The 21,609-nt window shown below is 46.9% G+C and overlaps 2 protein-coding genes across 3 annotated transcripts in view; both read left to right on the top strand.

Moving 5' to 3' along the window:
- The window catches only part of FOXK1 (forkhead box K1), a gene marked incomplete at its 5' end in the record, with an annotated part of 56,541 nt that extends 45,706 nt beyond the window's left edge, over positions 1-10,835 (top strand). Inside the window, one exon of the mRNA XM_083872477.1 lies at positions 1,408-10,835. Within this exon, the coding sequence (XP_083728603.1) occupies positions 1,408-1,628 (221 nt within the window). The 3' untranslated portion in view covers positions 1,629-10,835. The remainder of the gene's footprint in view (positions 1-1,407) is intronic.
- A 1,354-nt stretch (positions 10,836-12,189) lies between these two features.
- AP5Z1 (adaptor related protein complex 5 subunit zeta 1) lies at positions 12,190-21,602 on the top strand. 2 transcript variants are annotated; one of them, XM_083872475.1, is made up of 17 exons: positions 12,190-12,250; positions 12,447-12,584; positions 12,964-13,150; positions 14,118-14,259; positions 15,133-15,245; positions 15,742-15,910; positions 16,596-16,736; positions 17,112-17,149; positions 17,230-17,392; positions 17,650-17,828; positions 18,332-18,474; positions 19,224-19,373; positions 19,579-19,690; positions 20,087-20,184; positions 20,446-20,578; positions 20,703-20,917; positions 21,207-21,602. In XM_083872475.1, the coding sequence occupies exons 1-17, from the start codon at positions 12,210-12,212 to the stop codon at positions 21,469-21,471; spliced, it is 2,427 nt and encodes an 808-aa protein (XP_083728601.1). In that variant the 5' UTR covers positions 12,190-12,209; the 3' UTR covers positions 21,472-21,602. The 2 variants fall into 2 exon arrangements, with proteins under 2 accessions (XP_083728601.1, XP_083728602.1); XM_083872476.1 differs by lacking the exon at positions 12,190-12,250 and having other exon boundaries at positions 12,536-12,588.
- The last annotated feature ends 7 nt before the right edge of the window (positions 21,603-21,609 follow it).

The following is a 21,609-nucleotide window of genomic DNA, read 5'->3' as shown; positions in this document are numbered from 1 at the left end:
AATTGCAAGAATCTCATTGGAATTCTGAAAAAATGATAGTGATAAGGTTTTTTATGCAATTATTATAAGATATTAATAGATCAGATAGGTCAAGCTTCTACTAACCACCAGCAGCATTTGTCTAATATAGAACCAGATGGTTTTTTATTTAACATTTTTATGTTAAAATATTTTAATCTCACCAAATTTCTTAACTCTCATCAAAGTGGGAAGTATTCCAGTTGCATCTGAGTTTTTTTATAAGTGACAGTAAATTTTCTGGTTCACAAAACAAAGCCTGAGTCTCTTGACTCTCATCTGTACTAAGTTAACTTCTCTTCAACTGCATGATTTAGGTTCTCTGAGTCACTAAGCTGTAATTGCTGACTGCCCTCATCTTTACCCTATTTTTTTTTTCCTTCATCCTCTTGATACTCTACAGCTTTCTTCTCATGCCTTGGTAGAAGTTACTGGACTTTGAGGGCCTTTGTTCTGTTGGTGTTGTTTATTTATCTTAGGGCTCATTTTTTCATGCATTTAGCAGTGAACACAGCACTGGTGTTCAGTCATTCCATCCTTTGCAAATGAGTCTGGAGGGCAGAGGATGTGCTGTTTCCTGAGTCCCCTTTGGCTTCCTCTGTGATTGATGCAGGGTCCAAAAACTGCATGTGTTTTGTTTTCCAAGCAGTGGTGTGTGCCAAAGTCAGTGTGTAAGCACATTCTCTGTCTGGAACCAGGAATTGTAGACATTTTTACAGAGGGTTACTACTTAAATCATCTTTTTTCTTACCACTTTTATTAATGGGAGGGTGAGACCTTGTGTCAGCACTGCAATACAAGACTGGAAGCCAGAAATTCCTATGTTCTGATCCCAGTTCTGATGGGAACACATGTGGTTGTCTGGGGTAAGCTCTTTCCTGCCCCTTTTACAAGTGGGATGTCAGTACACTCAGTATTGGGATTCTATTTCCCAACAGCCTGGTTTGTTCTTCCTGTGCGAGCAGGGCTCAAAAGAGCCTCTAAACCTCCAAATAACAGGCTCAGCACATGGATGTTGGAGTTCATGAGAAATTCTCTGGCCACCTACAGTCAGAACTACTCTCAAAGAGATGTGCTGTAATTTTAACTAGAGCTGGGGACAAATACTTAGCTGGCAATGCCTTGTTTGACAGTGGATGGGAAGAGGGAAGTTCTCCTGTGAGAAGGGTTGTTGCTGGTTTGGTAAACCTGATAAGCTGAGGTTGTGGAGGGAGAGGGAAGGACAAGGCAAGCCAAGCTGTCAAAATGCACGGGGGAAACAACACCTGACCCTGTGCCAGCTGTCATGTTTGACTGTGGGATTTTGTTTTCTTGCTTTTCTTGGAATAGCAAACACTTGTTCTGCTTCACCCCACTGATTCTGCTTCTCTCTCTTCTCCTCCTTCCCAGCTCTTACAAATCCACTGCAGCTCCTTGCAGCCCAGGCCAGCTCATCCACTCCTGTTGTAGTCAGCCGGGTCTGTGAACCAGGGACCGAAGAGACGGCAGCAGCTTCCTCCAGTGAACCTGAAGTGAAAAGAGCACGGATAGAGGAGCCCAGTGGAGCAGTGCCAGCCCAGACTGGAGTCATCACATCCACAGTGCCACAAGGACAGGCAACCAGTGAATGAAGAACCGGTGGGAGGAGCTGGAGTGATGGCGGGGTGGGCATGGGATGGCAGGAGCCCTAAAGCAGCTTTCACAGGAAACCAACCACAACTGTAACAGCTCAAAACACAGCTGATAATGAGCTCTTTTTAAAGGCAGATCTTTCAATGGGAGGACAACAGCTGTTAGAATCACAAGGTGCCAAAAAGAATGGAAAATCCCTCCCAAGAATCCATATCTGGAACTCTGTTCTGTCTCTACTTATGGGATATTTTTTTTTCCTTTTTCTTTTTTTTTTTCTCCTTTTTTTTTTTTTTTTTTTTTAAGATTCAAAAAATACAGACAACTGATTGTATGACTGCTGGGATATTTTTAACTATCTTTTACCCTTTTGGCTCCAAGGGGATGGGATTTGCAGTTCAGAATCTAAAGGAATGTAATACAAATACAGTCTGCTCCCTGGAAAGAAAACTCTTCATGTTGTATGCCTTAATACCACACTTCTGAGAGCTTTGAACCATAGGACCATTTTAAAAAGGTCACCTAAGGCAATCAAATGCTGAAGGATGGGTGCAGTATCTCACAACAGCGTTAAAGAAACATGGTACCAAGCTTAAAAAAAAAAAAAGGCAAATGATTCTGTTTTTTTAAAACAGAAAATTCTGACTATAAAATGCTTATTTATATGGGGATTCAGGAGGAAGAGTTACAGGGCTCAGTCTCTTGGATTTCCATATACAGTTTCTCTCCATTCCCTCTGAGGGGGAATAGGAGGCCAGAGAAACTGTATTAACTTGGTTCCTATAAAGATGTTAAAAACAAAGGGGTTTGTATCTTTACAAATAATTTCTTACAATTAATTCTTCATCACTTGCTCTGGAGAACAGCCAAAGTATCTTGATGCCTGAGGATCACATGGGTGAAGGGTGTCTCCAGGGGGTTCTGTGTGCATTTGATTGATCACAGCTTGTGTGGAGCATCAGCTTTTGTTCAAATTAGCACTGTAAGTGAAGGCATGGCCACTGTCTTTGTGAACTTGAGAAAATACTGGTTGATGTTGTGCACTAAAGCAGTCACCTTTACCTCCTGGTGGTGGTGTGGTCCTTAGCTTGATGGACTGTGAGCAGGAGGTCAGAGCTGATCCTCTTCCATGGCTACCAGCAAAATTCCTGTGTTATTCTTTGGAGAGAGAACTTCAGGGGTTGGATGAGAGGCAGCAGAGGTCATACCATGATTCATTCAAATTCTGTCAGGGTGTTGTAGACCAAGGCAAAAGACTTTTATTTTCCACATGACAACTCACTGGAGGTCTTCAGTTTTACCAAAATTGATTTGGAGGTTTGCTTTCGTTGCTTGGCTCCCTCTCCCATCTCTTCTGCCTTGAGAACCATTTGGGTTGGCCAGTAGGAGGAGGGCTTTAGTCAAACTGTATTCCAGGCTCCTCACATAGTACAAGGATGTCTTTTGAGGAAGGCAGATTTGACTCACTTCAGCCACGTGCAGCAGTGGGTGCTTGTGACACCTTATGACTGGCAAAGAAATCCACCCCAGCCTGTAGCCTCCGGCCAACCCCTTTGGCTTTACACCCTTTGCAGTTCCCTTGGCTAATGTGTCTTCTGGCAGCACAGCAGAGAGATTTTTTTTTTTTTTTTTTTTTTTTTTTTTTTTTTTTTTTTAATTCAGCCAATGTTACAGCTTTGGTAATGGCAAGAGAGACTTAAGAGGAGTGGGCTCTGCCTCTGGTGGGTTATCCCCCACCTGTACTGTCCTGTGACTGATTTGCTGTCCTGTGCAGTCTGACAAGGCAGAGAGGCAAAACCCACTGCAGAAACATTGCAAAAAGCCTTACCCAATGTGCAGTAAATGATACTGTCAGCATATCCATGAGGATTAGGGGTGAGGCACAGCCCTTCAGTGCCTGCTGGAATCTGGGGGAGAAATCCACAAGGTAACAGCTGGCATCACTTGTTCCTTTCTAGGTTTCCTTTGTCTTTGCCAAATCCTATTCAATAACCAAGTCCCACCACTTGAATAAAACCCAGACATACTTAATTCTCAAGTCCATTGTTCTGTGAGAAATATTGCTAAAAGAAGGAAAGAATTTCTTGATCTCGTGATTTGCGGTTACTTTCTGCGGAGAGAGGTACATAAAATATTCATGACAGATCATTTATCTCAGCTGGGCTTTCAGAATTCAGGTGTGTGCCCTTAGTGACAAGTTATTAGATGGGATTTTAGTACTTTGAAATGGTTTTGTGAAGGAGAATTGTTAAAGACCACAAAGTAATTGAAGCAGGCTGGCTTCCAGCTGTCCCTTCTCCCGCTAGGAAGGCAAGGTGTGGCGCAGCGGAAAAACACATGGATTAGCTCTGTTTTCTGTAGCCTTTTCAAAGCCAGGAGTCAATAAAATGAACTTCAAGGCAGAAGGCACAAGTGAGAGTGCAGCACAGTGTATATGTGATGAATCATTACTTTCGGGTGACTGCTGGTTTAGATACAGGCACGCCTCTGAAACAGCCCCGAGGCTTGGGAGCGCTCCGGAAGCGCAGCAGTCCTTGGGTTTCCAGAATGTTGGGTGAGTCAGAGCAAGATGAAAAACCAACAGAAAACTGTTCAGGATTGTGGAGCTGCCAAGATTCTGTGGATTTTTCTTTGCTGATGCTTTTCTTTTGAAGAGTCTAAATAATTAAGCCCTGAACTTCTGTAAACTAATCCAGCACCAAAGACATCAGCTGATTGACAATGTTTTCATCCACCATAAAGCTGCTGCTTTATAGATACCTCTTGAAAGTCCATCCTCAGGTTGCATGTGTAGATCTGCCTCCTGAGTATTTAGAACAGAATAACACTTTCTCTTCTTTTTGTGGCTCACAATGCCTGCTGGTTCAAATGGGAGTTGAGGATAAGCAAATATTTTTGTTCTGTTCACTCTTTCTGCTTGAGATGTCTGGAATTTATCAGTTCATCCTGTCAGGGGTTTTTTGCTGTATCAGTCTGCTGCATCCCTCTGCTACTGTAAGAAGCAGTCCTGTCACTTGCAGATTTTTTTTTGTAGGTTTGCCTAAACGTAGCCTGGTACCAAGTAAAATAACTGTTTTTGCTAAATCGTGTTGAGAGTTGTGGAAAAGTGTGGTCCTCATCCAGAACAAGTGTGATGAAGACATTTTGTTTCAGGCCTCAAAATGAATTCTTTCAACACTGCTCAGTCTGGAAGACAGCACCATTCTTTCTACACACCAGTCCTGATTCTCCAGGCTGCAGAGGTGTGAAATTCATGTGGTGGTAGAATTAAGTCTTCAACTAGAAAGAAAATGTTTACCTTGATGGTTATATGCAGTACTCAGGTTATTTTAAATTGATAATCTGACTTGTTTTTATTGTCTAAAAAGTTGCATCTCATCTTTGATTACATTAACTAAAGAAGGTTTGAGGGGAAGTGAAGGTGGAGGCTTTACTGGATTTTCTGCTGTCTGTGTAATGAAGGTCGAGGCATATTGAATATTTAAACTGCGATAACTTAGACCTGGCAAAACTGTAAAGCCAAGTTCTTAATGTATGAATTCACTTTCCACCATTCTCTATTGATTTTTTTTTCACCTTAGGCAATGACATTGACTAATTTTACTTTGATCAGTTAGTTTATAGCAACTTTCCTTGCCCCAGTTTGCAGGAGTTGAATGCAGTCGCTCTTTGTTTTATTCTACTGGAATTCCATGTCGTTTGTCTTGACCTTGGCTCTTAGGATACAGAAAGCTTTTTAGAGAAAGATCAATTTAATCTGATTTAGTGATAACACAGCACAGTGCTGAGCACAAAATTGAAGTTCATGATTAGCTCATATATTCTTTTCAACTCTTTTTCCTTCCCATATTCCTCCCTCCCCCATACTATTAATGCTGTCCCTTGTAGCATATCCAGTCATTTTTATCCACTGACAGGAGCAGCACCTTGCATTAAGCTCTGCCTGAGGACTTAAGGATGAAAATTCCTGTGGAATACATGGAGCTCCAGAGCATTTTGAGAAAGGTCACTTTGGTAACCCTGTATTAATTTTCATGCTGTGTTCTAGACATGTTACTGTTGGGCAGAGCTTATTCAGGAGAGTGTTTTCAGAGACATGTTAAAGCTTTGTAAGAGGAAGGAAATAACAGCTCAAGCTCTTACAGTGCTTCTGCCATCAGTGTCATGGTCTAGCATCAGATTTTGGGGGGAGTAAACTTGATATTGCATGCTTGGTCTTGTGTACTGACTTAGAGTTGTCATTCAGAGTTAATTTCCATTTTTTTTCCTTTTTTCAGTAGGAAAATGCCCACAATGGAATGAAATTTGGAGGACAGAAGGCTAGGGACCTGTATCTAAGCAAGTGAGAGCATCTGACCTGAACTCTCTTGCAGTGTGGTGTGAAACACTTCTTCCTGCTGGGGATGTTCAGTTGGTGTTGGAGCTTTTCCTCTGTGTTAGCAAGGGGGTATTCATTTGGTATCACTGGTGTGTGCTAGTGTGTAAGTGAATGTCAAAATGTAGGGTGAAAGGAAAAGTGTTTCCCTGCTACACCTGGGTTTGGGGATCTTGGATAACAAGGATTTCACCACCAGTAGTTCTGTACCTTTTCTTAGAAGAATCCACTCTCACCACACAAGGTGAAAACTTCTCAGCAGCATAAGAAGAATTTCCCATGCAGCTGCATTTGTTCCTTGCCTCTGAGGAGAACCCAGCTCTGCCTCCTCTGCATGTTGCAGATAGGTACTTGATGATTCCAGTAAGAATTTGCTTCCTTCTCTTAAGGCTGAACCAGCCTGCTTGTCTTGGTCTCTTCTTGTCCATCAGGTGGAATTGCTGGAGGAGGTCACTGTGAGCCCAAACACAGAGGCAATGCTGCAGACATCATCTGGGGAATGCTGGATGGGTTGGAAGAGGAATCTCTTTCCTTGGCCTGGTAGCTACACTTTTCCCAGTACAGCTCAGTACCTGTTTGGTCTCTTGCTGCAAAACAAATGTAAAGTGTAAAGAACAAATCACAGAGTGGACTGGATTCCATTTGTGCAGATGCCACCATGTTTCCCTCTCTTGCAAGGGACAGTCCTAGCTTGGGTCTTTGAGCAGGAAGCAGCACTGAAGGATCTGATCACTTTTAAAGATCTGTACTTTATATTATGAAGTGATAGTTTCAATCCAATACAGAACTTTCCTAGAGTTTCTACCTGCTGCAAAATCTTTGAGGTTTTTTAAGTCCTGCTGCTAATAAGTTGGACTAGGGCATTAAGAATGAACCTCTAAAGGAACAGGACTTGCTTCATAATTTTGCCCTTGCTGCTCACTTTTTGAGTTTGCAAATGCCATCCTGCAGCAAATAATCTGTCTTCTCTTGCCAGCCAGTCTCTTGGGCAGCTCCTGTTTCTGCTCCTCATCAGTTTTTCCCCTCTATTTGTAGTTATTTCTGTCAACTCTAGAGTCCTTTAATCCAACTCCTAATTTAATTCCATTGCTTGAAGCTCTGCATCTGGTGAGGATTCTTGTGTTAGGTTGCAGTTACACAAGTAAACAATCTGTTGTAGAACTTTCTGTGTCATTCTGGGTGAAAAATTATGCCCAAGCTGCTGCTACTATAGCATACACTACTGCTGGGGAGTGTAGCTTCCAATGGAGCCAGCTGTGCTGCAGAAAACAGTTACACTACAAGGTCATCTGGATCGCTGGAGCTGATGGGATTGGGAGGCAATGCCATCTTGCATGTTGATCTGCACCTGATGAAAACGTGGCAGGGGAATCTCTCTGGGCTGCCTGGCAGCTGTCAGGCTGTGATTTGTTAGATCAGCATCTCTCTCTGCTGGGTGGGTTGTTTGCAGGTCAGTGCATGTGTTTGTGCACACAGGTGTGGGTATATTCCCGTGCCATGATCAGCAGTGGGAGTTCTGTAGCTGTGAGGGTGGGCTTTCTCTCTTAGGGTCTCTTTCATGAGGCAATAATACACCAGGGAGCATTTTACATTGGCCTGAGCAAGACGTTTTGAAAAATACTTGGTTTTCTTGGAGCACTATATTTAAATTCTAAATTTTGAATCAATTTTGACGTTTCTATTTATATGTTTGGAAAATTCTTTTGATACCTTTTCGATTTACCAACACTGAATTAAAACCTTTTAGAATGTATGGTTGGTCCTCTCCTTATATGTCACTTTAAGTTTCAGAGCACGAGGGTAGTTGTGCCAAATCTACCCCTTTGCTCCCAAGACAGAAAAAAAACATTGGCAATTCATGAGTTGCAGCTAAGGAAGAAACCCTTTAAATTTTTTTTTCAGAGAATATTAAATTAGATCTGTGTAAAACATAAAATTTATATTTATTAATGTGTGAGTGTGTGAGCGTGTGTGTCAATATAGATATATAAATGGTCCATGACTATTTCTTTCTCTTGAATGGTACTTACACAGACTTTTATACAGTGTGTTGGTAAATTCCTGCACCAGGCACTGACTCTGAAAGAACGATGAACCTATTTTTGTAACAAATGTGAGCAGCCAGTGGAAGCAGCTTTACTTCAGTGATTGCTTTCATTCCTCTTGCAGAGCAGAAGAGGCAACTTGGTACTTGCATCTTCCTTTTGTAGGATCTCTGCTTCTGCCTTTGTCCTGCTTTCAGCAACCCCAGTCCACGCTGCTTTTCTGGCAAGAAAACCCCCCAAATGGCACTAATGAAAGCTGGAATCCTTTCTTATCTGCAGTTCTCTCTAGATGCAGTATCAGGGAGTTCTTTAAAGATTCTGCTCTCTAAGTAATGGGACCTTATTTCTAACAGAAGAGATTTATGGGGGGTCCATGAGGATGCTGTAAGGCAGAAGAATTCCTCCCTGTCAAGTGGCTAAGCTAACACTGGGGCACTAGGAAATGGTTTCTTTTCCTCTGTGGTTGAGATTATTTTCCTTTTATCATGCTTCTGTCTCTTTGTGGGGGGTGAGGTGTGTCTATATCTCCTTAAAAACAAGCACAGAAAAGTTTTTCTAATGTTTCCACTTTTACTAAACTGGCCAAAGTTCAAGTGTGGTTTAATTCCACAAAGATCACTAAATTCAGAAAAGGGTGTATTTTGAACCACTTGAATCTTTTGAGAATAAAAGCAGGTGGTATTTGACTTCCTAATCCTAATTGCTCTTCCAGGAGCAAAAATTCTCTATGAGGATCTGAGTGAAAGTTTCGCCTCAGCAATCACTAGCTGGTGATGGGGCTTCAAGTCCTGCAGGGAAGACAGAGTTGGTGATAGGAAGAGTGACCAGAATAGGAGCAGTGAAAGGAAGCAGCTTTCCTCCTCATCCAGCAGAAAACAGCCCCTGTGAAACCCAGATTTCCCCTAATATTTGGTTGTTGCCTGGTGTCTGCTGCCAAGTTATGCTGTGATCTGGACCTCTCTGTCCTGCTCCTACCCCACCTCAGTTTCACTTAAAGCAGTCTGAGACAGAGCCTTCCTTAAAGCTAAGGGCAACGGTGAAGAGAAATGTCTGGTAGCTGAAGAAAAATGAGGTTTAAATGGAGCAGAAAAAGTGAGAATTCCTTCTGTTTCACTGTCTTGCTGCTAAAAGTCTGGTGCAGAACATCCTGATGTTCTGCTGATTTATATGCTGCTCATGGGAGGTGGGCAGGCTGCTAAGTTGGCTCTGTAGCAATTGAATTACTGTAAACCTAAACTTGCTTAATCTCTCCTTTTTTTCTCCCTCAAATGGGCTTGAAGTAGAGGGAAACAGAGTATTGTTTATAAGATCTTTTTGCTTTAATAGAAAACAGAATGTAAAAAAAAAAAGAAAAAACCAACAAAAGCAAAACCAAACTCACTCAAATATAGTGATACAGAAAATGGCTTTAAAATATGAAAATCTTACAAGACTATATGTTGTGTTGGGTTCTGGACATGCTGTTTGTGCTGAGGAGGCTGGCCTTGTCCAGCCTGCCAGCCAACCTCCATGTAGCCAAAAAGAGCATTTTAAGAGTCTGTAGCTATCCAAAGGACTGTTATCCAAAGGACTGTTAAAAGCTGTTTAGGGATAAATCAAAAGCTGTGTGTGATGTGAGCAACGGATGGTAAAGCTGGAAATTCAGATCCAACTCTGAACAATCGCTCTAATAAACAACAAATTCAGAAGAATCCGACTCTTCCCACTGTTCTGCAGATGCTCATTCCCACCGAGTCCCTGGGGAAGGCTGAGAGGAGAACCTGAAATACCTCAATGGCTTCACAGAAGGGTTTGCTACAGAGATCTGGGCCAGCCTTACCCCTTTCACCTCGGTTTGGCACTTATTTTATACAATAAGAAGGTGATGGAAAGGGGAAGCTAAAGCCATGCTTGCATTTCAGTTCCTGGCGTTGCCTGTGCGAGACACCTCCAGCCAGATGTTTTGGGGTTTGTGGGGTTAGTTTTTTTTTTACAGCTGATATCAAAAGTTGTTTTGTTTTTGTTTTTTTGGGGGTTTTTTTTTGTGACTTGTTTTCGTTATCAGTGCTTTTTAAAAAGCAGGTGTGTATCCCAAGGGGGAAGCTCCGTGTAGGGCAGTGGATGTGAAGCTCATGCTCTTTCTCTGGCCATGTTGCAGCACTGCTCCTGTGAGATGCTCAAGGCAGCCGTGGCTCCCACCAGGGTGTGGGATCCTGCATCCCAGGAGCAGGACCTGTGTTTCCACATCACATGGGATACAGTGGTTTTGTTTGTTTGTGTTTTTAATATAGAGCCATACTTTTTTTTAAGTAATTTGAGATCTGAATGTGATTTCTAATGTATCGAGAACGTTAATATTTTAAAGCTATAACAAAGGTTTAAATTTCTACTTTTTTTTTTTTTTTTCATTTATTTTAACTGTTCTGTTACCTTAATTTGATGTATGTGGTTGGGGAATGTTGCTTCTCCTCTTAGCATTTGTTTCTATAACCAGAAATAAAATTATATATGAAAGAGAAAATGCCCTGGAATTGCTTTGCTGTTTTTGGGTGACAGACTTGGATCCTTCCAGTGTAGCATCATAGAGGGGTTGAGTTTCCTGCAGCAGTGAGGGGACAGTGTGTTTAATATTTTTTTCCTTTTTTTTTTTTCATGCAGGAAGGAAGTGTGTATGTGCACACCTTGCACTGTTTAGAGTTCAGACACCCCACTTTTGATCCCATGTCAGTTATTTGGGCAGCTGTTGACTCGCAGCAGAGTGAACATATGGACTTGTGTGTTTGAGATCCCTGATGCTTCCCCTGGGGCTTATAAACTGTTCCTCCAGCTCCAGCTTTGTTTTGTCATGAAGTGAAACATTGTTATTTTGAAAGTTAAACTATTCCCCTGTAATTTAGCATAATTGTTTTCATTTAAGCCTGTGAGGTCAGAAAACAGTATTTTATCTGTCTTGTAGTTAGACTTTTCCTCCTTTGTCCTCCTAATGCAAGCACAGTTTAGTTCTGGGTTTATTTTGACTGAACATTCTTAGCTCCAAAATTAAATAGGAATATCTTTTAAGGCCTCAGTTGTCATAAAGAACCTGTAATTCATAGAATTTTAGAACCACAGAATGGTTTGGGTTGGAAAGAACATTAAAAATCACCTCATTCCAATCCTTGCCATGAGCAGGGACACTTTCCACTATCTCAGGTTGCTCCAAGCCCTGTCCAACCCAGCCCGGAACATTTCCAGGGATCCAGGGGAAGGCACAGTTTCTTTGGGAGTCTGGCCGGGGCCTCCCCACCCTCACAGGGAAGAATTTCCTCCCAGTATCCCATCTAACCCTGCCCTCTCAGTTTGAAGCCATTGCCCCTTGTCTTGTCACTCCATGCCCTTGTAAAAACTTTGTCTCCAACTTTCTTGTAGTGTCTCTCTTCAGGTACTACAGAGAGGATTTTTTTTAATTGACTAATTAAAAAATTACTAACGCAGTACAGAGGGAATATATTCATCCCGATCTCTTTCTGGGGGCAGTCTTTAACATGATCCTGTCACTCTCCACGTGCTCCCCACGTGCTGCTGCTCCGCTGGCCGATTGCCCGGGCAGGGTGTTAATGGACTTTAATGCCAGGAGAGCCCAGGGCAGGGAATTACCCGAGGGCAAAGTGCCAACTTCCATCCCCTGGCGTCTCCTCCCTGCAGGGCAGTGCTCGGCGTGCTGTGAGAGCTTCGGCCGTGTTAGCAGTGGGGAGAGAAGGTCCTGGTGGATTTTTAACTTCTGGGGCTGCTGAAGACCTGAGCAGCTGGTTTTGATATCTCGTACCTGTTTTGGAAAGCTCTGTTTTAGGAACAGGTTGCTGGAAAGTCTGACACATCCGAGAAGCCCCAGCTCCCATCTCTGCTGTGTAACGATGTTCTCCATAGGCCTGAGTGCCTAAGGCGGGGTGGCCTCAGAGCCCAGCTCGTCCTCAGGCTCCAGACGTGGGGAATTAGCACAGCAGCACCTCGAACAGTCTGTGAGCAGCCACCAGCGAGGATTTTGGTCACCCCTCGCCTCTGCCCGCCCTTCCCGCCGGGCGGAACCTTCGCGCAGCATCCGCCGTGTCCTCCCGGAGCCGGCGCGGCGTACCGCCCGCCCATGGGGGGCCGCTTTGGCCGCGTACCGCGGTACCGGTACGGGCCCGGGCGGCGGCGGCGCCGGGATGTTCACGGCGGCTGCCGAGAGCTTCCTCAGGCAGGCGAGGTGTGATGGGGACAGGGGGACGGGGGACAGCGCCAGGGACCCCTCGGGCCGGGCGGGGGTGCTGGCGGGGTCGCCGGGGCTGAGCGGGGAGCCGGGCGGAGGGGAGCGCGGTGTGTACCGACCCTCCAGCCCGGAGCTCACCGAGAGGGCCCGGGATGGGGGCCCGCGTTCCTGAGAGCCCCGACTGCCCCGGCAGGGAGAGCCAGGAGGAGGAGCTGCGGAGATTCGCCGCCCGCGTGTCCGCCCTGCTGCAGGGCCCCGAGCCGGGCCCCGAGGCCGTGGACGGGCTGCAGAGGCTGCACCTCACCGTGGCCGCCACCAAGTACCCCCGCAAGTGAGTGAGTGAGTGCCCCTGTGTGCCCCGGGTGTTCACAGAAACAAAGCGGTGTTACCTTCCTAACCAAAAAGAAAGGAAGGGCGTGCGTTGGGGCTTTAAAGTAACTCGCTGCTTTGAAAAGCCTAAGTTCAATTTAAACACAAAGCCCGTCCTTGCCTTTCACCTCCTTGCCAAACAGAAGGTGCCCATCTCCTTTTGCAGCAAGATTAACAAGTGTTGGTGTCAGGGAGTGCTCTGTCAAAGGGCACTCAGAAATGAAGGTGACGGGTGGCATTAGTCACTGTCAGGGGGGATCATCCCAAAGCCAAGAATATGCAGGAAATAAACATCCGGATCTTTTCTTGCCTTGCAGTGATGTTTACTGTGACTCTTGCAGGCTCGATGGCAAGTTTGTGGAGCTGTTGCAGGCAGTGCTGTGCTCACCCAAAAGCCCTGAGCAGATTCAGATGTTATGTGCTGCCATCCTGAGAGAGATGTCACCTTGCAATGATCTGATCCTCTCCTGTGATGAGATTCAAGATACAAAGCTTTTGAGCCTGGTATCCTCAGTCCTTCTGGCTCAGGTAAATGACCTGTCAAGTCAGAGATCTTCCCTTGTCAATATGGATTTGCTTTTTGATTGTTCCCTGCTCCTGAGCTCCTCCCTGAGCTCAAGGAGAGTAAAAATCAATTGGAAATATGTAGAAAAAAGCACAGGCATTTCGATGTTCCTTTAAGAGATCTCATTATTCTGCTTTGCATAGGAAAAAATGGGAATTTTTTGTGAATAGCACTTAAAAACAAAAAATGCTTGAATTTGTAATGTTTAGACTCTGAGGTTCTGGAAGAAAAAAACAACCCTTTAGAGCTGGCTGCTGGAATGGATTTTAAATCAGGGTTGCTTGAACCTGGGGAGGAAAGCAAAAGATTTTAGATATTCTTCTTTTTCTTATGATATTGGTTTTTGTGTTCACATATAAAAACCATACATGGAACCTATAAAACATGTGAGACTGTAAATGCAAATGACACTTCAAAGGTCCACATTCTCCATGGAGAGAAGCAAACGTGAGGACCCTCCTGCTTTGAGTGCTGCCTGGGGAACAAGCTGGAAACTTCTTTTTTTCCTCTCCTTCTTTTACTTTTATTATGTCTGTTAAAGGTAAAATATTTTTGTGAAATTTCTTGTTCTGAGTTTCACTGTGTGCTTAGAAATGTCTCCAATGTTTCTGACACTCATCTGAGTCTACTTAACTAGAGGAAGTGAAACAGAAACCAGCAATGTATTGCTTATGTGCTGCCTCACATAGCTCACCTCTCCCATATCCAGCCTTGAGACTGTCCTGCAGTTCCACAATGTAAAAACACACATAAACAGCCCCCCAGTTTGGGATCTGTGAATTCAAATTGCAGAAAATCTCTGTGAAATGTGGTCAGATCCCCTGTACTGTGAGTTCTTTTTGTGTTTGACTTTGGTATTGATGCCTGATGGAGGAGATTGGTCTCTGGTAATGGTAGATTATCTATCTTTACCTCTGCTTTATTTTTCAGGCAAAAAAGGGCGAAGTGGCAGCTGTGGGGCAGCATGTTGTGAAAGTCCTTGAAAGAAAACTGCCTGAGGGTCAGAGTGCTCGGTTCCTCCTTCCTGTCCTGGCAAATGTCATCAGCCTGTCACCAGAATCTCTAACAGAAGGTAAATCTCTAGGAAGGGCTGAGATTGCCACCTGGCTGTGATCTGGGTAGTGATCAGAAGGCTCTGAGTTGGAAACTGCTGTCAGAAGTGACATCTGTGCTCTAAGGAAAGGGAACTTACTGGGTGGGATGTATTCCATCACACAGAACTGTGACTGGGCCCTCCAGTCAAATCCTGGCCATGGATTGGTGTAACAGGATCATGCACCCTAGCTGAGGTCTCCAGATGCAGCAGGAGTGTGAAACTGTAGCTGTCCTGAGGAGCATCAAGCAGAGAGACGGACAGACAAGTGCCTGTGCCTCTGGTCAAGAGAGCAGAGTGGACGTGCTCTTTATCAGAGAGGCAGCACTGGGTGGGTGGTGGTGAGTTAACCTAGGAGAGCATTCCAGGCTTCAAATGCTGGGGAGCTGTGAGCAAGAGTGAGTTTCTGGGAGTTTCCTGTGAGGTTCGTGTGCCAGAGAAGCTCTGGGGAGGATGTTGGGCTGGGTGCATGGGCTGGCAGAGCAGGAAGGATCACCTGCCCCAGCTTCTGTCAGTTCCCGGTGAGGGAGTTTTGCCTTTGGCTTCAGAGCTGAATAAAGTGACAGTGTTTTTTGCCCATTCCTCCTAATAGCAGCTGTGGATGGAGACAAAGGAACAAATATCTCTTGGTGACTGGTAGCAGAGTCCTTGGTTACAGCACTCACTCCCTGACTGAGGTAGTATGAGGAGTATAGGACATCCAATTGGGGTATCAATTTCTTTATGGATTGCTGGATCAGGGAGTGATCCAGGCTGGAGAGAAAGCACAGCAATTGAGAGTTAACAGGAATATGTTGCAGAGGCTGCTTCTCTGCCCAGTCTAGCAATGACCCTGTCACTTCTCTTGTACAGAACAGACCAATGTTGTCAGTAAAAAGCTGGCTGACTGGCTGAGGTATGCAAGCATTCAGCAAGGAATGGCTCAGCCCTCTGGAGGCTTCTTCTCCAGTCCCAGAACCAAACAGGTGAGTGCTGAGTTGCCATGCCATACCTCACAAGGGCATTTATTAGTCTGTTACCTGCTGTTTTGGCTTCCAGAATCACCTTCTTTTGGAAGGTGATTAGCCTAGAAGTGCTGCTGTTCTTCAGCATTTTCTGTGGGATACGTGGTTGAGACACCTAGGAAAGCAAAGTAGGGGGATTTACAGCTCTTAGATTTAGGAGTTCAGCTGTCGAGCCAGAGCTTTGATCCTTGAGGAAGTTTCTAGAGAGGAGTCATTTAGTGACTGTGTACATCAGAGTTAAAGGTGATTGCAAACAAGACCAGTGTCAAAGTAGCAAATTTGTGTGTTTCAGCTGGGGAGAAGGATCCAGCACAGATGGCTTTTCTCTCTCTGGACACCTGCCTTCCTGCAGTACCCCAAAGTAGAGCTCCTTGTCTCCATGGGCTCAGTGGGGTTTTCCCTGCCCTCTCACTTTGCCTTTCCCTGGGGCTCTCACCTGCTTTATCTTTTCTCTCAGCCTGCTCCTGTCACAGAGATCGACGGTGCTGTTGCCACAGATTTCTTCACAGTGCTCTCCGTGGCTCAGCACTACACACAGGACCAGTGGCTCAATGTGCAGACCTTCTCCATGCTGAAAAATTGGCTGCTGTGCTATGGGGGCAAGGAGATGAACACCCTTAATCCAGGTAGGGATTGAAGGTCTGCAAGCCACTGTGGTCTGCAGCCCCAACAGGGCTGTGTGCTCTCAGATGTCATATCAGGTGGCTGCACCAGCAACCCAGCAATCTCCTCTTTTTCAAACTGATTAGATATTAGGAAGAAATGATTCCCTGTGAGGGTGAGGAGGCCCTGGTACAGGGTGCCCAGAGAAACTATTGCTGCCCCATCCCTGGAAGTGCTCAAGGCTGGATTGGATAAGGCTTGGAGCAGCCTGGGATAGTGGAAGGTGTCCCTGCCCATAGCAGGGGCTTTGGAACTGGATAGGCTTTAAGTCCCTTCCAGCCCAAACCATCCTCTCATTCTATGATTCTGAGTGACAGGAATATGGGCAAGAGTTCAGAGATCTTGGACTAGGAGCAGGGAAAGTTTGGGAAAGAATATCACTAAACCTCCTGACTGATTGATACTTATTGATCCTTCCTTGGGGAATTGCTTGTTGGATGAGTCTCCTGTTTTCAGCCAAAGCCCCATGGATTCCTAGGAAAGAAGGCCTGGGTGATGGGAGACAGCATCTCCTTAGTATTCTTGTAACATTCTCTTCTTCCTCAGCCTCATGTTCTTCACTCTGCACCTAGGGACAGTCAGCTGCCTTTCTGTTGCTGGGCTGCTGTGTGGGTGACATTGCTGACACATGTGACATTTATTGTGCAGATGACAAAGCAGGAAAGGACAGGACTGTGACATCCATGGCCTCCACTACAGGCAGGGCTGGGCAGCTGCTTCCCCCCAGGGAGCGCCTGCGGGACAAAGCCTTCGAGTACTGCCAGCGCCTCGTCGAGCAGAGCAACCGCCGTGAGTCTTGCCTTGAGCCCTCCTGGGAGTCCTCCTGGTAGTGTTCTCCTAAATATTGCTGGTTCTCTGCATGTTTGGGCTGGGATCTCACTCCCTGGAATCCACAGTCAGGCTCCAAGGGATAGGGCCTGCTGAAGCTGCTGGAGCAAGCCGTTGACCAGCCCTGAGCTGGGGTGTTGGGGAAGATGTGGAGGCAACAGTCACGTTCTGCCTCCTTGATTTGCAGGGGAGGCTGTGAAACTTGGTTCTCATTGGCCTGATTTAGGGTCAGTGTGTGTGTTCCTGCCTGCCCTGGAGGCAGGGTTAGTGCTCAAACTGACAGCCTCACATTCCTGTGTGGGCTCAAAGCGTGACTTGGACTCATTTCTCTGGCAGGACCCCTGAAAAAAGATGATGGAGACCTGCAAAAAGCTGTAAGTGCGCAGAGGTGGGGTTCAAGCTCTGGGAGTTTTGGCTTCCCCCATTCCAATCTTAACTCTCTGCTCTCCTGCAGTGTCTCATTGAGGCAGTGGCAATCATGGACATCATCTGCAAACAGGATTCCTCCTACGTGTGCCGTGCTGCCTCCTTCCTGAAAATCCTGCACAGCAGGATCTGTGGGGATGCCTCTTATGCCAGGGCACTGCTGCCCATTGCCCAGTTCTTCCTGAACCACAGTAAGTCTTCAGTTCCCACCCCCTCCTCTACAATCCAGTCCTGCCTATTCCAGCCTTCTCTCCTGGCAGTTTGCTGCCTGCCAGAGTTGGTAATTCCACCTTGCCTGTGCTCTGGTATGGATGGTCCCACCCCAGGAGACCCAGGAGCTGGGGTGTCTGCTGCTCTTTAGAGGAACATAACCCAGATCTCTAAGCCCCTGGAGCCCTGGCAGGGCTGCTGTGTGGGCTGTGCTCAGCAAGGTGTTGTGTCCTCCCAGGCAAACTGACAGCTGTTGACTCAGATGCCATCTACAAACACCTCTTCACTGATATCCCAGCTCAGCTCTTCCACAACCCATCACTGGCCTTTGAATTTGTCCAGTTCTGCAAAGACAACAGCCAACTCTTCACAGACTCCTCCAGCATATTCAGGCAGAGCTTCCCCAATCTCTTCAAGGTACAATGTGTTGGAGCAGCAGAAGAGAGAGCCTGCTTCACATCCCCTTCTGTGCCCTAGAACTTTGGTTTTGCACCCCAGAGCCCTCCATGGCAGTGCTATGGAGAGCACAGGCTAGAAGGATTGTTACAAAACTCACAAAACAAGTATGAGTTTGAAGGGGAGGAGGGTTCTGGGTGTGTTTAGCACTGCCAGGGAGAAGAGTCTGGGTTGGCAGGACTGTAGAGGGCTGGGGAGCACAGGAATAGTGAACACAGGACACAGCACTTTGTTTCTGGAAAAGTTTAGTAAGTTGCAGCTTGCCAGCCACTGAACCAGCTGCCAGAAGCCTGTGTTGAGCTTCTAACAGGCTCCTGGGTTTTGACCAAACCCTCAGACTTCTCTGGTTTTGCTTTTCAGAAGTGACTTTTCCTTCCCCATCCCATCTGGTCACAGTGTGGAGTTGCCTGGGTGTGTGATGGAGTAGCAGGGGTAGTGCAGCAGTTTGTGCTTGTTCCTTGCAGTTCCTGGCATGGAACAGCCCACCTTTGATCTCTGAGTTTGTGGACCTTCTCCCATTTCTGCTGGATCCAGGCACAACCATTGAGATCTTCCATTTGCTGCTTGACCTGCCCTGTTTGACAGCAGCTCTGGACATCCAGCTGAGGTAATGCTCCTTCCCTTCCTCTCACTTGTTCATCAGCATCTCAGCACTGACCAAAGCCCAGTGCACACTCCTGAGCCTCAGCTGGCACAGAGCAAGAGGCATCACTGCAGTCAGGTTAACACAAGGCTGCAGAGATGTCAGCCCAATTTTCCTAGTAATGTGTTGTACATGGGAAGAGAAGGTGACCAGCTCTCACATTTCAGTACTGGGCTGTCTTTGGGACTCAGGGAGCTGTTGCCATTCCCCTCTCCCTGTCCAGTTCCAAATGATTGCCACATGTTTGAGGCTTTCATGAGCTACCACCTCAATATAGAGGTGAAAACCCTATTCTTCCTTTCCTGCTCTTAGCCCTATTTTTGGCTTTGTTTTCCTAGAGGCACACAAAACTTCCGTCCTGAGATCTCAGGAACTGTGAGTTTCCATAAAATGGGATACGACTGGAACTGGCTGTACCTCTGTTCTTCCTTGTCCTCCTGACGCTACAGCTCTTTCTGGAGTGCTTAGAAAAGAGGGTGATGTTGGTGGGTTTGGATGACTGAGGGATACACAGTGCCATTTTTCCCTTTCCCAGGCATGACACAGAAGCAAATCTGGAACTATTACCTGAATATGGGGGGGCTGAGCTCATCAGGTTGGCTCTCTGGGTTCTGAGAGTCTGGATTAGACCAACTTGCTGTTCAGTGCTCAGGATCCCAGCTCTGCTCTGGCCCATTCTCACAGTGCAGCACATCCTGTGTGTTCCCTGCTAGGGCAGCTGCTCTTCCTGCCTCTGAGAAGGCCGGGGGTGACCCAGCTGGGAAACCAGCCTCGTGTCTGGAGGCCTTTCGCCATCCCCTCTACAAGAGCATGTTCCAGTATCTCCTCCGCACCAAGTCTGCTCCCCAGGATGCCCCGGAGAGGTAGGAGCCAGCCTGGAGTGTGGTTCAGCCATCCAGCTCTGGGAGGCAGCACTGGGATTACTGGGAAAGGCACAGCTGCTCTGAGCTGGCCCGAGGTGGATTTCTGTCCCCTCTGTCAGCTTTGCCAGCGCTCAAAGGCCTTGTGGGAAATAGGGAAAGGCAAGTGGGAACAAACCTTTAAGAGTAACTCTTCTTTTGCCCACAGTCTGGTTCCACTTCGCCTGCTGCTGGGATCCCTGGCTGGCAGCCCAAGGGTGGTGCAGTGTGCAGAGAGTGTCCCTGTCTTACTGGAGCTCTTTTTCAGGGTGGTGGCAGAGGTAGGTCCTTTTGGGGGAGTTTGGTTCCCAGCTGTGCCACAGGGATCTCTTGCTATGTGAAGAGCAGTCATAGAAGCAAAATTGTGAATGTGTTGCTTCTCTGAGAGACAGGTGTGTGAGGGGAGGCTGGGATTGATACTGGCATGGACCAGCACTGAACTGCCCACTTGATCCAGGGAAACAGAAAAGCTCTGTGGAGCCAGTGTCAGGTTCACTCTGCTCTCAGTCAGGTGTAAAGGAGAGAGATGAGAGCACAGTGAGTGCCTGATACCAACTTTGTGCACTGCTCTCCTCCTAGATCAGTCAATTTTTCTGCCAGCTGTCTCACCTGGCTGGTTGGTTGGGGTTTGGCTGCTGGATGTCACTGGTAGTCCTGAAACAAGGGCTGGTTTTCAGTTTGCAGATGGGTCTCTGATAAACCAGCTGGTGGTGCTGCTGTTACAGAGGAGTGACCAGCTCTATGAGATCCCAGCATTTAAAGAGGATGTGTACAGGTAAGATGAGACAGGAGGCACAGCCCAGCTCCCAGCCCTTCCTCCTGGCATCCCAGGGCAGCCCAGGAGGCTTTTCAGCTTTGGCCCAGTCCCCACTGTGACATATCTTTGAAGGATACAAAATGGGGGCTGCACCTTCATCCCAGCTGGGAGCATCCTGAGGATACAGCCCTGTGCCAGTAGCTGGGTGCTGCCAGCCCCTCCTGGCTTTGGGCATCAGTACCTTGCCCTGCTCTGAGCTGTGCCCTCTCTCTGCTGCAGGGTGCTGGGCTCACAGCTGGCAGTGCTCTGCGGGCTGCACCCTGCACTCGTGGTGGAACTGTCCACGGAGATCCTGGAGTTCTCGGGAGCAGTCAGCAACATCCAGAGCAAGGAGCCCATCTTCACCCACATGGTGAGCAGGGCTGCACTCTGCTGCTCACCTTCCCTCTCCTCCTCTCTCCTAGCATTACCTCACCTGACTTTGTAGTCCCTAAAAATCATTCAGTTCCCTTTCCCTGTGCTTCCCTCTTGGCCAGGTGTGGGCTGTCGGCGAGTACCTGTCGGTGTCATACGACCGGCGCTGCACAGTGGAGCAGATCACGCGGTTCTTCGAGAGCCTCGAGGCCGTGCTCTTTGAGATCACCCAGCTCCGGCCACAGGCCAGCACCCCCAGCTGTGCCCCCCGTGCCATCAGTGTCCTCATGGCCACCCTGACCAAGCTGGCAGCCCGCAGCCAGGACTTGATCCCCAGGTGAGCCCCAGCAAAGCATTGAAATGTGCAGATCTCATGGGTCTGAACGTGAGTTTGATGGTGTTAATTAATAATTGAGTCTGGCAGCTGAAAAAGGACAGAGGTGAGCTGTGGAAGGGCACAGTTTGGAGGAGTGGGAATCATCTGCTGACTAATGCTCTGTCACCTGCACTAGCTGAGTTGGAGTTGTTGGACTCCGTTGGAATTTACACACTTAAGTAGTGACCTGGCTGACCTGGCTGGGGGAGAAGGTCCTGCCAGCTGATATCCATGCCCTTCTTTCCTGCAGAGTGTCCATGTTCCTGTCCAAGATGAGGACATTTGTGCAGAGCCCTGCTGTCACCTCTGTTTACTGCGAGGAAGACCTTGAGGAGATCCTTATTCGGGCAACTGAGCTCATGAACCTGCTGAAAATGCCCAGTGTGGCTCAGTTTGTGTTCACCCCACCCGTGGCCAGCACACGCTTTCAGAAGGACGTGAATGACTCCCTCCCTTTGGCCCTGAGGATGGTCACCCAGCTCCTGGAGCCTGCTCCAGGCTCTATGCCAGTGTGAGGGCAGGAGATTTCTGGAGTAACTCACTGGACACTGACACCCAAGGCTGAGGCCCTGATTTTAACTGGAAAAGAGGAACAAATTATTGTAAATGAAACAGAGAACAGAAATAAGGAGAGCTGAGGCTGCTCTTCTGGG

This window comes from Zosterops lateralis, assembly GCF_965231275.1.
Source record: "Zosterops lateralis genome assembly, chromosome: 15".
In the NCBI taxonomy this organism is placed as follows: Eukaryota; Metazoa; Chordata; class Aves; order Passeriformes; family Zosteropidae; genus Zosterops; species Zosterops lateralis.
The sequence above is the reverse complement of the archived record's forward strand: the minus strand, read 5'-3'. Positions and strand labels throughout refer to the sequence as shown.